Here is a 12,872-nt window from a genome sequence, read left to right on the forward strand (position 1 = left end):
AATTAAAATTCATTGTAGGGGTCAAGCGTTGCAGGGGTCATTGTGCTGGCCTTCCCAGCCAAGGTGGGTGCCCTGTTCGGCCATAGCTATGGCCCAGCCCAGGGAGACCCTATTACAAGCTTCAAGATTGAAAGCTGGGCAGCCAAGGGGCCCAGACATGCAACCAGGCCATCTAGAATGTGGCCGTACACAGAGAGTGCTATTTGTTGGGGACATCCTGGCCTCTGGGATTCCACCTCTGGGACTCTATTCCAGCAAAACTATCAGAGATGCGCTCAAACATTATGTTTCTTTGTCTATGTTCCATTCTTTTCACAATGAATTTATGGTGCTTTTGTCATAAGAAGGAAAAACAGGTTTTGTTTTGGTTTTCTATCACATGGGAAAAACATTATTTAAAAAGCATTTTGCCCTTTACCTGCCTCTCCAATAACATTAGTCTTATGGGTGGGAGGAAGACCCGTTTTCTCTGAAGTCCAGGTACCCACTGAATTATTCTGTCCTGGGGCTTTGTTGTACAAATTGGGCTGAGAAAGAGTGGAGTCTTAGCCAGGGCTTGAACATGGGTGACTTGGTGACCACTGGGCTTGACCGTCACTTGAATGTGGTCCAGCCTGGCCTCTCTGGAGTCCTCCAGGCAGTGGCCCTGCAGGCTTGATGCATCCTCAGGCTTGGCACAGGGCTCTTGGCTGACTGGGCCTTCAGCTCACTGGCAGGTGGCCCAGCAGTGTGAAACCTGCACACACCCCTGGAAGTCTTGTTCATTGGGGTGCCAGGTAGTCGGATGACCCCTCACTACCTCCTTCAAAACCCACTGTCCCTGACCCAGGTTTTCCTAAGGGGCTCAGGGATAGCCATCAGAGGTGCCCTTGGGAATTCTTTTTCCAAATTCCTCTCTGCTGGGGCTGGGAACGGGGCAGGTCATTGGCAGTCTCCTCCCTGGAAGGCAGGGGACGTGGCCCAGGCTGTGTTTCAGAGCCAGAGTGCAACGGGTGGTGAGTGTGCTGGGGATGAATTGCCCCTTGCGTGGTTCACCCACATCCAATGGCCCTGCCAAGGCATTTCTGCTTTTTGTAGGGGACCCACTGCCTATTCAAGGTTTGGAGGTTTCCAGAGAGTTCTTGGGACAAGTCTTGAAGGAGAGAGGAAGGGAATACTTACGGGTGGCCCCATGGGTCCTGGCAGTCCTGGGTGCCCCAGAGGTCCACTTGGTCCAGGGGGGCCTGGGGGCCCTGGTGGACCTTGGATGCTGGCTTGGCTCTGTTCACCCTGAGGTTCATGGAAACAAATGTTAGAGGGAAGGCCCCCAGAGCTGCAGAGCGGCCCCCACCCTCAGGCCATGCACCCGGTGAAGGCCTGCTGTGATTTCTGCTGGGAAGGCAGTGGTGGTGGGGGGAGGAGAGGGTGGCATGATGGTGATGATGCTGTGGTAGTGGTGATGACATGCAGTGGCTGCAGCGGCTGGTGGCAGTGAGAAGAATGCCAAGATGTTAGATCCCTGAAGGTGGGGCTTCCAAAGAGGACTGGCTGCAGAGAGACATTCTGTGGGGGCAGAGGCAGAGGAGCGGGTGGGAGACAGCCCCTGACCCAACCAAAGGCCTGCTCCCAGCCTGGCCAGATAGCCTGAATCTTCAGCCTGGGCCTGCCTGTGTCACCCTCCCTGTGTGGCGAGGCACAGGTCTCCCTAAGCCCCAGCCTCTCAGCCGTAGAATGGAAACAATAGCCCCCGTTTCCTGTCTCAGCTTTTTGCTGTCTTTGACTGTCTGACCCAGAGGATCAAATGGGATCCTTAGGTCAAAGCCCATGGAATTTTGTTTGGCTCACTAAACAACGGAGCAAGAGACTTTACGTACAAAATTTGAATTGGTGGCTTCTGATGAAACACTGGGAACCCTGGCTGTGCTGGGCCCACATTCCTACGTCCAAGGAGTGGCTGCCTGTTAAGTGGGGCCTGAGTTCTCTGGCTGCTTTTGTCCTCTCCCTCCTAGCCCTTCTCACACACAGCCTGCTTCTGTTACTTAGGTGATCTGCCTGGCCTCAGAGGGCAGTTGAGCCTGCAATCTTTGGTTTCACTGAAAGAGTTTGGAAGTTGTGTGGAAATGTTTTATGCTGTGTGGGAAGGCTGTTCTGAGCCCAGCCTTCCCACCATACCTGTCCCTGGGATGGACTGTGAGCCCAGGGAGGTAGGGATAGCATCATGCTCCCCCAGGAGGAGGAGACGGCCTAGTGCACGTGACCCAGATCTCAGGGCTGGGGCAACACAAAGTCATCTTAGATCTAAACCAACCCTGGCTCCTTGGTTTGTTATTTTCTTTTCTTTTCTTTTTTTTTTTTTGAGACGGAGTCTCGCTTTGTCACCCAGGCTGGAGTGCTGTGGCTGGATCTCAGCTCACTGCAAGCTCCGCCTCCCAGGTTCACACCATTCTCCTGCCTCAGCCTCCCGGGTAGCTGGGACTACAGGCGCCGCCACCTCGCCCGGCTAGTTTTTTGTAGTTTTAGTAGAGACGGGGTGTCACTGTGTTAGCCAGGATGGTCTCGATCTCCTGACCTCGTGATCCACCCGTCTCGGCCTCCCAAAGTGCTGGGATTACAGGCTTGAGCCACCGCGCCCGGCTTTGGTTTGTTATTTTCTAAATGACCTCTCTGGGATCAATCTGGGCTTAGCTCTTGTGAGGATGGGTCCATCCCTGCAGATGGGCTGAAGCAGAACCTCCTGGCAGGTGTGGGAGCTCCAGGGTAGAGGCTGGGGGATGCAGGCGGCCAGAGTTCCAGGCCGGCCCACTTTTCTCAGAGGATCTCAGCAAGCACCTATGACACACCGGGACTCCTGCTTCCCCATGTGAGGAAGGCAGCTGATGACGCTTGCTGCAAACTCTAGAGGGAAGTGGTGGTGATAAATAGGAGAGCACAATCTGGGAATGAGAAATGTAAGCTTTCAGCAAGACCTGCTTGCACCATCTTTTGACTGGAAAACCTGTGGGGGGATGGCATCTCGCAGTGTCACTCTGGGTCCTGGGCCCTATCCTGCCACACCCTCTGAGAAGCCACTTTAGGGCTCAGGGTGTCCATGCAGAGGAGGCAGGTGCTGAAATCACATTGGCGGCTGCCATGACTGCAGGTCTCCCACCCGGCTGCATGTTGGTTGTTGATAAGTCTCAGGTGTCAGTGTTTCTTCTGAACCGAGAAAGGCTTCACTAAGCCTCAGGCCTTAAGAGGGGACCAGTGCAGCCTCCTTTTCAACCACATTAAATCTGGTTCCACTGCTTGGGTCCCGGAACCTCCTCGGAATCCTGTACTTTGTGTGTTTATATTTTTCATGGGTTTTCTACATTCACGAGATGGGGGAAGCTTAGTCTCAAGAAAACTCCTGAGGTCCTTTCTGACTGTGAAATTCTAGAATCTTCACAACGTCACAAGTCTTATGTTACAGAAGAGAAAACTGAGACTCCGAGAAGTTGAATTCCCTGATCAAAGTCACATGGGAATTCCTGGTGGCGCCAGGACCCAAAGTTGGAACTGCAGACTCTTCCTATTCTTTCCAAGTAAGCCCCCAGCAAAAAGGGCTCACTGTCTACTCTTTCTGCATGTTGGAAATGACCTCCAGCACCATCTGCCAAGCACATCGTATCTCATATAAAGCTTCCTTTTTCAATGAATCTTAGTCCCGATGTTTAAGCGGCTTGCAGAGTCTGTAAAATCAATACTGGCTTATTGATAGAAAATGGACAAGCATTTTTATGTCCCATAGTGGCTGAGAGCATACAAAAACCTGATTCTGAAGGCAGAATCTGCAGCAGGCAGCTCAGAGGTGCCTCCTCTTCTTTCTCTACTTTGGCAACCAGGTCAGGGTAGCACAAAAAGTTCTGGCTTAACCACCTCTTGCTCTTGAAAAGGAGGCAGTAACATGCAGTGGCCTGGATGGGATCCTGCACCCCTCTCGATTTCTTCCTTTGCAAAGCGGGGGATAATGAGGTGGCTCTTGTGGGGAATGCACGAGATAATTTGCATAGAATTCTCACAACAATGCCTGGAACCCAGCGAGGGCTCAACAAAGAACAGCTGATACAACTAAGTCCAGGAGGGAGGTCGCTGTTGGGGTCCAGGAGAATGGCTATTCTGAGAGTGTGGACTCAGCTCTCCTGGAATGGGGTCTGGCACAGGCTGGGGTGGGTGACAGAGGTGGGCCTGGTGCTTCTGAGCTGCTAGTGGGCCTCCTGAGTAGCCAGGCTCCGGTGAGTGCTCGGGCACATGGAGGCTCTCGAGGATTTGGCTAGGCGTAATGTAATATGTGGCCTGTAGGCTTGGGTGGCACTGGAGTCACGTGTCCCTCTGTATTTTTAGCCGTTAATTGGAGGGATTTTTCAGCCTTGTTCAATCAGGTGCCTGAACATCCAGGCCCTTGGGCTCCTGACTCCTGAGTCAGGCCGGATGGTTGCTCAAGGCTCTACAGTCAGGCTTGTAGAAAGCGGCTCAGAGCCCTCCACTGCTAGCATCCCTGTGCCGGGCGGGGGACCCAGTGCAGCATGAGAAAGGTGAGGAGCAAGGGGGCAGCCACGGGCCACCTGGCCTGGAATCAAGCTGTGATCTTTTGAAGAGCAGAGGCCAGATGGCTTTGTTCTTTGTGATCTGCTCCTATCCCAGCCTCCTTGGGTTAGGAAGGCAGGAAGAAGGAAGCACTTGCTCACCATGTGGGTTGTGGACTACATTCCCTCCACAAATTCCCTTGCTCCCCAAACTCAGGTTACCAGGGATCAGATGCTAAGGAGTCTGCATTTCTAAGCAGAGAGGAGGTAGGTCCAGCTGAGAGAGCCCTGGATGTGGGGTCTGAAGACCTGACTTCAATTTCAATTCTGCTTCAAGGCCAGTTTCAACTCTGCCTCTTACTGTTAGTATAACCTTGGGCAAATCAATTCACTTCTCCGAGCCTCATCCTTATCTCCAAAATATGAATAATAGTAATAATAACAGCTAACAATTATATCTCTTAAACTGTGCCAGGAACTATTCCAAGTGCTTTACATATCAACAACAGCCCTGTGAAATAGACACTGTTATTATCCTTATTTTATAGATGAGAAAGCTGAGACACAGAGAGGTCAAGTGACTTTCCCCAGATCACACTGCTAGAAACAGGCAGAGAGACTGGGTACAAATCCCTGCTCTGCAATGTACTGCCTGTGTGACCTTGGCAACTTGGTTAACCTCTCTGAACCTTGATTTCCTCATCTGTGAAATAAGGATGATCATGCCTAATTCATAAAACTGTTGGTGAATGAAATATAAGCAGGCCTGTGAACTGGGTAACAGGGTGCCCGGCACACACTGACAGCTTTTGTTGGTGGCTGTGGTGAGTAATCATTGTGTGGTGATAGTTGTGGGTCTTCTGGGGCCTGTGTGTTGTGTATTTCCATGTCTATGGTATACATGGGCCTATTTTTGTCTAATTTAATTTTGCTGAATTAGAGTGAGGTTCTGGCTTTGTCTGCAGCCCCAGCAGGCTTGCCAGGCCCCTCGGGAAAGCTACACATGGTCTGGACAAACGGGAGGTGTCTACCTGGAACGTCCGCCTTTTTATGACCGGGGGTGGAGCCAGTCGCACTGAATTGAGGAGAGGCAGCAGCTGAGGAGAAAGATGAGTTGGAGGGCCAGAGGGCAAAGGCCAAAGATCACAGGTATTCAGATCGATGCCAAAAGTCACCAGGAGGGCAGGGCGGCCAAGAGGGACCGGAGCAGAGGAAGAAAGAAGAGAGATTAGCGTGCACATGAGGAGTGGGAGGGAAGGAGTGGACAGGGCACTCTCATGGCTTGAGGGTGCAGAGCGGAGCTTGCCCTTGGATGGCACAGCCGTCCCTTGGGAGGAGTTGTGGCCCTCAGTCCACACCCGGCCTCAGCCTCCAAGTCGGAGTTTGGGGTATTGACCAGCAGCCCCCGGAATGGGACAATGGCCCCCCATGGCCAGGCTTGCCCTCCGTGGCCATGCTGGGCTGCAGAGGCTGCTGGACATGCAGCCCAAAATTGCACTGCCAGCCCCACCCATCCCTGCTTAGTGGACAGAAGGGAGCCAACTCAGAGAGTCTGGCCAGGGAACCACTGGGCCCGTGAAATTGGTACTTGAAGTTGGGCTGGTGTGCGGCTGGTGGGTTCTTTTTTTGGTTGAGCAAGAAAGGCTGGTGTCAGCGCATCTGGGGAGGGTGGTCAAGGACAGTGCCAAGCCCAGCTCCCCGGGAGTTGAGCTGGCTGAGGGTGCGGCCAGTGTGGGCACATGCTAAGTGCTGCTGAGGGCTCACCCTGGGGCTGCAGGGCCTGGAAAATAGAGGCTGGGCAAAGATATCTCCAGAACGCTCAACCACGTTTTTGCGGGAGGCAACTTGCAGTCATATTATGTAATGTGATTTTCATTTCTGGAAATTCTTGCAGCTTCTAGTCCCTCTACCCATTGAAGCTGAGCAACCCATGGTTTTAGGAGGCCCTTAGAGCCCATGTGAAAACAAAGATGGCATATACTGTCATCAGCTGCTTGTTTTTGAAAGTACTTAAATCACACGAGACTCCTGGGATGAGTGTTAAGAACCAGGAGCTGTTTGGGCTGTGAATGCGCCCAGCTGGGGATCGGGAGCCCAAGTGTGGCCTTTCCAGGTCACAGCTGCTGCCTTCTTGGACAGTAGTTGCACACAGACCTCCACCCACTCCCGCTGCCGGGGCCTGGGGATGTGCAATGTTGGGCTGTATGTTCAGGAAGCCTCTCAGTGGAGAGGGGCCGGGAGACCTTCCAGAACCTACAAACCTTCAGGGCAATTATCTGGCTGGAGCGCAGAGCTGCTGGCATGCTGCTTAGGCACTCCTAGTTTGGGAGGGGATGGAGGTGGCAGAGACAGGGCAACAGGGACCGTGATGGGAGAGCCCACAGACACCAGCTCCCCGCCTCCCCACCCCGCTCCTCTCCCTCCCTGGGGAAGCCACAGGCTGGAGTGGAGGAGGGGCCACCTGGATCTCTTGGTGTCTTCCAGGCGTCAAGACCTGCCACCCCAACCCTGCCTGCAGACCCCCTGGAAAGCCAACAGATCTCTAGAAGCCCCCTGATTTTCTACCCTCTTCTAAATAAACTTGCTCTCCCCCTCAGCTGGGACCCCAAATCTACTCCCCCACCCCATGCCTGACATGTTCCCCAGAATGCCACCGTCATGAGGCCAGGCTTCACTGCACCCTATGGCCAGGGGTCTTCTGCAGCCTTCTGTCACTGTGCCCTTCCCTTTCCTTGTGTTGGGCCGAGAAGCAGGGAGCCCTGCTCCCACCCCACCCCAAGCGCTCACTGAGGACGGGTGACACACTACCAAAGCGTCTGCAGTTGTGTTGTCTTTTGTGCTGGGGGACGTTGTCTTTCTTTCGGGTAACATAACAATCCTGTGAGCCTATCGTTTCAAATAAACACAGCTGACCTTCTATTATTGTATCAGGATCAAGCTGGCCGGAACACAAGGGCCCCTGCATCCCTGGAGCACATGCCGCTGACGGGCTGGCTCTGACTGCGCTGCTGCTGGCCTGCCTTCCTCAGCCCCGGCCTAGCACCACCGCAGCCTTAAACCCATCCCAGCCTCTCACGTACCAGACTCACAGTGGTTCCCTGGCCCAGGAACCCAGACCTCAGGTCTGCCTTCCAGCCTCCTGAGGGTCTGGGCAGAGGCTGGGCCCTGCTAGCATGGCCCTCCTGATGGCCTTCTAGAGTCAAGCTGATGCTGAGCTCCGGCTTATGTCTGTCTCCACTCCCAAAATCCCATCAGCCGGACCTGCCTGGCAGGGCTGGGGAGCCAGGGAAGCTGAGCACCATGGGGCACATGACAGAGGGGAGAGACGCCTAAAGATGCTCATCCTCCATCCCTGCTGTCCAGGTCTGGGAGCAACGAGGCCAATCCACAAAATGAGGGGCATTTTTTTTTCTGGGCCTAGCTCACTGGGGCTCCTGCTGGAGGAAGCTGTGCGTATCTTGCTCTCCCCTGTCCCAAGATCGACCCTGCTGCTAGAACACAAGTTTGAAGATTCCTAACAGGACAGCAGCAGTCTTTTGGGTTCTGTGTCTTGGGGTGGAGCAAGGAAAAGGAAGGAGGAGGCAGGGGTGGGCAGAGGAACCATCTCAGCCTGAAATCCCCACCCTGCTTGGAGAAGGGCTTCCTCTGTTCTTAAAGGGGCCAAGGAGAGACTTTATCCTTGAATTGCTACAGTCAGTCCCCGATTATCTCCCATCATCGAAGTTTGGATGTGAAACACCATCATCTGATACAATGACTAATCGAAAAGTCCCACTTTTTTGGCCATGGCTAGGCTGCCGGACATCACCCCCCACCGCAACACACACACACACACACACTTGCACACACATGCTGGATGGGTGGGGAGTCGGACTCACACAAGTCATGCTGCCACAGAGGGCCATGTGCAGAGGAGCCACAGAGCTCCACACACAGCAAGAGACTCCAACATACCGAGTTGGCCATACGTACAAAGGGGCAGATGTACAGACACGCACGGATGATGAACAGCTCCATATAGCCCATGGCCAGAGAGACACATCAACTGCTCCCACCAGATGCACTGCCACCCCAAACCCCTCTTTCTGACTGCTGAGTGCAGAGGGCACTGGGAGCTCCTGTTCCCCCACGATCCGTTAGGAACTGGAGACCCCAGGGAGATGAGGCTGAGCTGGGGGCTGTGCCCCAGGGATGGATCAAAGGGCCTTGCTCAATCTTAGGGGTTCACTTACCCGGTGTGGGTACTCTCCACACTGACCCTGGGAAGGAGAGAGAAGGGAAAGGGGGTGTTAGGCACTTGTTGGGGGTACCGGTCTCTCAGGGCACCCCCAAAACTTCAGGACATGCCACACATCTCACCACTCACCAGCCCTCCTGCTCTAGCTTTCGTTTGAGCCCTCTGAGTCAGGAGAACTAAGTCCCACCCTTGCCCCTGGCTAGCAGCAGGGAAGAAACTTCCAGGGCCTCTCTGGAAGTGGCCCCATGGAGCCTAGGGGCGGAGCTTCGTCTTACACCACTTGCCATAATGGCAGAGTCGGGAGTTATGCCCCATGCCTGGCTAAAGGTTGACCTTCTAGGCAGGCCCACCAGACAGCCCTCAACAGAGCCACTGGATGGGAGCAGCTGGCACCATGGGGGCCCCCAAGCCACCTTCTCTGAGCTGGGAGCACCAGGCCCCTGTACCAGTGGCCCAAGGGCAAGCACAGCAGAGTCTCTATCAGAAATTCAACAAGACAGAGAGGGCAGGAGGCTAGGCCAGTGGTTGACAGATTGATGCCTCAGAATCCCAGAGGCTCACAGAAGTATCAGGGAACACCATGGGGTGACAGCTGGGAGGGGCCCAGAAAGAGGCTGAAGAGGGCCAGGCTCCAGGAGGACCCCTGGAAAAGGATGTCACCCGGGCTAGGCTCCAGGAGGACCCCTCACTCCAAAAAAAGGATGTCACCTGGAGCGGCGTCAACCGAATCTATTATGCGGCACCTCGGGGGCTTTCCTGGCTTTGTCAATTAAAACTGAAGTTTGAAAATAACCACTATTGACCCCTTTCTACTGACTGGGAGACCGTTTCCTGAGATGGAGACTCTAGGAAACCTCCACTGCTCTTACCTTTTCTCCTTTTTGTCCCTGAGGTCCCTACAAAGAGACGGAGATGAGAGAGTTAGAAACCGAAGCTGAGGTCACAACCACCTGAAGCTTCTCTGCTGGGAAATAGAAGGATGAGGTACCAACCGGCTGTCCTGGGGGACCCGTCAGACCCTGTGGGAAGCAAACATACACAGATCAGTGGGCAGACAGAAGACGGGCAGTCAGGGACACCTGCCTGGGTGGGGATTGGGGCTGAATCCTGAAGGCTGGGCCAGCCATGGCCAGGTCTTCCCATGCCCGCCACATTCAAGGTGGTGTGGTCTCATCCACAGTCTCAGCTTCTTCACCCCCCAGTGGGCCGGACTAGGGTTGTGATGAAGAACAGATGGCATCTTTCATCCATTCCTCCAACCACCAGCATGTCATGGGCCAGCTATGGAGGGGCTGCACCTAGAGGTCAGGGAGTTTTCTGCTCCATGGGACCACCTGCCTCACATGCACCAAGCCTCTAGGAGACACTAGCACATTCCACCTCCTGCTCCCAGGCTGCAGTGAAGCCCACTGAACCAGAAGAGCTTCTGGCCTGGGGGGCTGGGCCGGTGCCTCAGACAATGGGGGCCTTGGAGAAACCTTCAGCAAAAGAGAGAGAGCAGGAAGTTGGCAACTGAAGTCATGTTCTGGACTTCTCTAAGGAATATGAGGGGTCTTGAGGTTTCCTTCAAGGTTGTCTTGTCCATGCAGGGCTAGGAAAGGAGCCGGGGTCGGGAGGGACCCTTGCTGTCTGAGGAGGGCCCAGCATGCTCTGGCTCTCTTAGGAGGCTGAACCAAGGCTGGTGGAGGGAAGAGGAAAAAACAAATGCCTTATGAGCTGAGGATCCACCCTGAGGCTGGCTCTTCAGGTATGTGCCTGTGAGGGACATGCTCGTATCCACTCCAGCTCCTGAGCGAGGTGACAGAGACAAGGCCTTGTGGCTCAGTGAATGGTGGCACTGGGACAGGAGCCCAGGTTTGTCTGACAGCCAAGGTCCAGCTGTTTCCACTCTGCCGAATGCTAGGAACTGGGCCAGACCTTGGGAGTCAGGGCTTCTAGACTTGGCTAGAGCCATAAGCAGGTCCCTTTGAGTTACCAGTCTCTTTGGGGCCTGAAGCATCATGGATCCCCATGGGTGGGTCCATCTGGGAGGTGGCTGCAGCATGCCATGATGTGCAAGAGCCTTGCTCCTGCTCCCGACTTGCCAAGAGGGCCACCTCCAAACTGGGAAACTCCCAAGAGCATCACTGGAAGGGAGAAGTGGCCTTTGGGACCATCCATGTGGCCCTCCCAGCCCATGTGGCTGGCCAAGTGTTTATTTATCTTTTATTGTTTATTGAGACAGGATCTCGCTGTGTTGCCCAGGCTGGAGTGCAATGGTGTGATCTCAGCTCACTGCAGCCTCAGCCTCCTGGGTTCAGGTGATCCTCCCACCTCTGCCTCACAATTAGCTGGGTCTACAGGCACTCACATGCTTGGCTAATTTTTCTATTTTTTTTCTGTAGAGACAGGGTTTTGTTATGTTGCCCAGGCAGCTCTCAAACTCCCGGACTCAAGCAACCTGCCCGCGTTGGCCTCCCAAAGTGCTGGGATTACAAGTGTGAGCCACCACGCTTGGCCTGGCAGAGTGTTTAGAATGAAGTTCGGCAGCACATGATTCACCCAGCAGGGAACCCGGGCCCAGCCCACAGGTGACCAGGTCACCCTCTGTCAGGACAGAGATATAAGTGTGATGGGGGAGGGGCAGGTGGAGTTTCAGGACTGCAGAGGCTTGGACAATTGAGACCAGACATCCCAAATGGTGGCCCAGGGGACAATCGTGGCCTTCATAGGGATTTCATTTGTCCCACATGGTTTTATTTCAACTAGTTGCCAACACTTAAGAGCAAGCAGAGTGCAAATAAAAACTTGGATTTCAAGTTTCTCTTAATTATGTCGAGGCCCAACAACACATGGTACCAGTTCTCTCCAGCCGGGCAGCGCCTGCCCCTTTAAGGGCCATGGCCCCGAGTGACGTGCTCAGCACTTGCCACCAGCCCTCTGCTAACCACTACTGAAGCATAGCTAAGGCACCTGTCTGCTTCTTGTGTGCTAGGCGTGTTGTGAGTGCCTGGCGCTCCTCACTCTTCCGACAGCCCTGTGGGTGGTGGGTGAGATTTGGACTCAGTCCAGGTCTTGCTTTACAGCCCTTATGTTATTCCTGAGTCTCAGAACCCCCAATCTTGTCCACCCCCCACCTGCACTATTGTACAACTGTGTCCTCCCAACACTTCAACACCTTATTTCAGGTTATTGGGAATAATGTGAAGTGGGTGGGGCAAAGGTGACCCCCTTTTGACAGGTAAGGATGCAGGTTAAACAATGAGGGTGAGTGCCAGTGCCCCAGTAGGACGCCAGCAGAGGGGAGAGCATCTGGGGCGGGAGACAGACAGATGAAGAGCGGGCCAAGGTAATGATGCTGGACAGCCGTGGGCAACTAACAGCTCGGGTACCCATGCCAAGCCAAACAGGAATCGGATGGCTCTGTGGCCTGCCAGATTTGATGAGGCAGATAGGTGATCTATCCTACTGATGTGGGCTCAGGAGAGAGGGGGTGGGCCTGCTTTTTCTGTTGAATTAGCTCTGATCCCTGAACAGACAGGCGGTCAAGTGCGTGGGACAGAGGGATGGTGTGGGCAGAGTGAGGGCAGGAAGAGGGGTCCCATGGAAGGGTCCCTTTCCTCCAGGACAAAGTGCTGGCAGCTGAGAGGAGGTGTGATCTGGCGGTAGACCCCACAGCATGGGTCTGAATCTCAGCTCTGGTATTTAGGAGCTTTGTGGCCTCAGGCAATGTACTTAGCCACTCTGTGCCTCAATTTCCCCTCTCATGAAGTGGGGATGATAAGCTGTTATGAGGATGCCAGAGTGCTGCCTAGAAGATGACCATTATTATTACTTCTGGGGGGCCATGGGCTACCTTATGGTAGCATAAGGCTGCCAGAGAGGAAAAGAAGCTGGGACTGAAGGGATGAGCACCCCAAACCCTTTACGCCTCTCTAACAATGCAGCATGGCAGTTTATTCCTGTCTCCATCTCCACTATTCCATACACGTACGTTCACAACATGCCTAGGAATGGGGTAGGGGCGGGAGGAAATGCATTTGCAGCGGAGGCAGCTGTGATGGAGAGGAAACCTTGCTGGGGGACCTGGATTCCAGCACCAGCTCTTCTGCCACTGCCTCAGGGGCCTTCTG

At 54.2% G+C, this 12,872-nt stretch overlaps 1 protein-coding gene across 16 annotated transcripts in view; it reads right to left on the reverse strand.

Moving 5' to 3' along the window:
- COL13A1 (collagen type XIII alpha 1 chain) overlaps nt 1-12,872 on the reverse strand; it is a 159,950-nt gene that overhangs the window by 56,217 nt on the left and 90,861 nt on the right. For 11 of the 16 annotated variants that reach the window (XM_017873169.1, XM_017873176.1, XM_017873168.1 and 8 more), the window contains 5 exons: nt 9,753-9,779; nt 9,630-9,656; nt 8,756-8,782; nt 5,555-5,620; nt 1,162-1,269 (listed from right to left, as the gene is read on the reverse strand). In XM_017873169.1, the coding sequence (XP_017728658.1) occupies nt 1,162-1,269; nt 5,555-5,620; nt 8,756-8,782; nt 9,630-9,656; nt 9,753-9,779 (255 nt within the window). Of the gene's footprint in view, nt 1-1,161; nt 1,270-5,554; nt 5,621-6,784; nt 6,842-8,755; nt 8,783-9,629; nt 9,657-9,752; nt 9,780-12,872 lie in introns of all 16 variants that reach the window. The other 5 variants (XM_017873181.1, XM_017873170.1, XM_017873180.1 and 2 more) reach the window with 2 other exon arrangements.

The sequence above is a fragment of the Rhinopithecus bieti genome, unplaced genomic scaffold (assembly GCF_001698545.2).
Source record: "Rhinopithecus bieti isolate Rb0 unplaced genomic scaffold, ASM169854v2 scaffold_6907, whole genome shotgun sequence".
NCBI classification, from domain to species: Eukaryota; Metazoa; Chordata; class Mammalia; order Primates; family Cercopithecidae; genus Rhinopithecus; species Rhinopithecus bieti.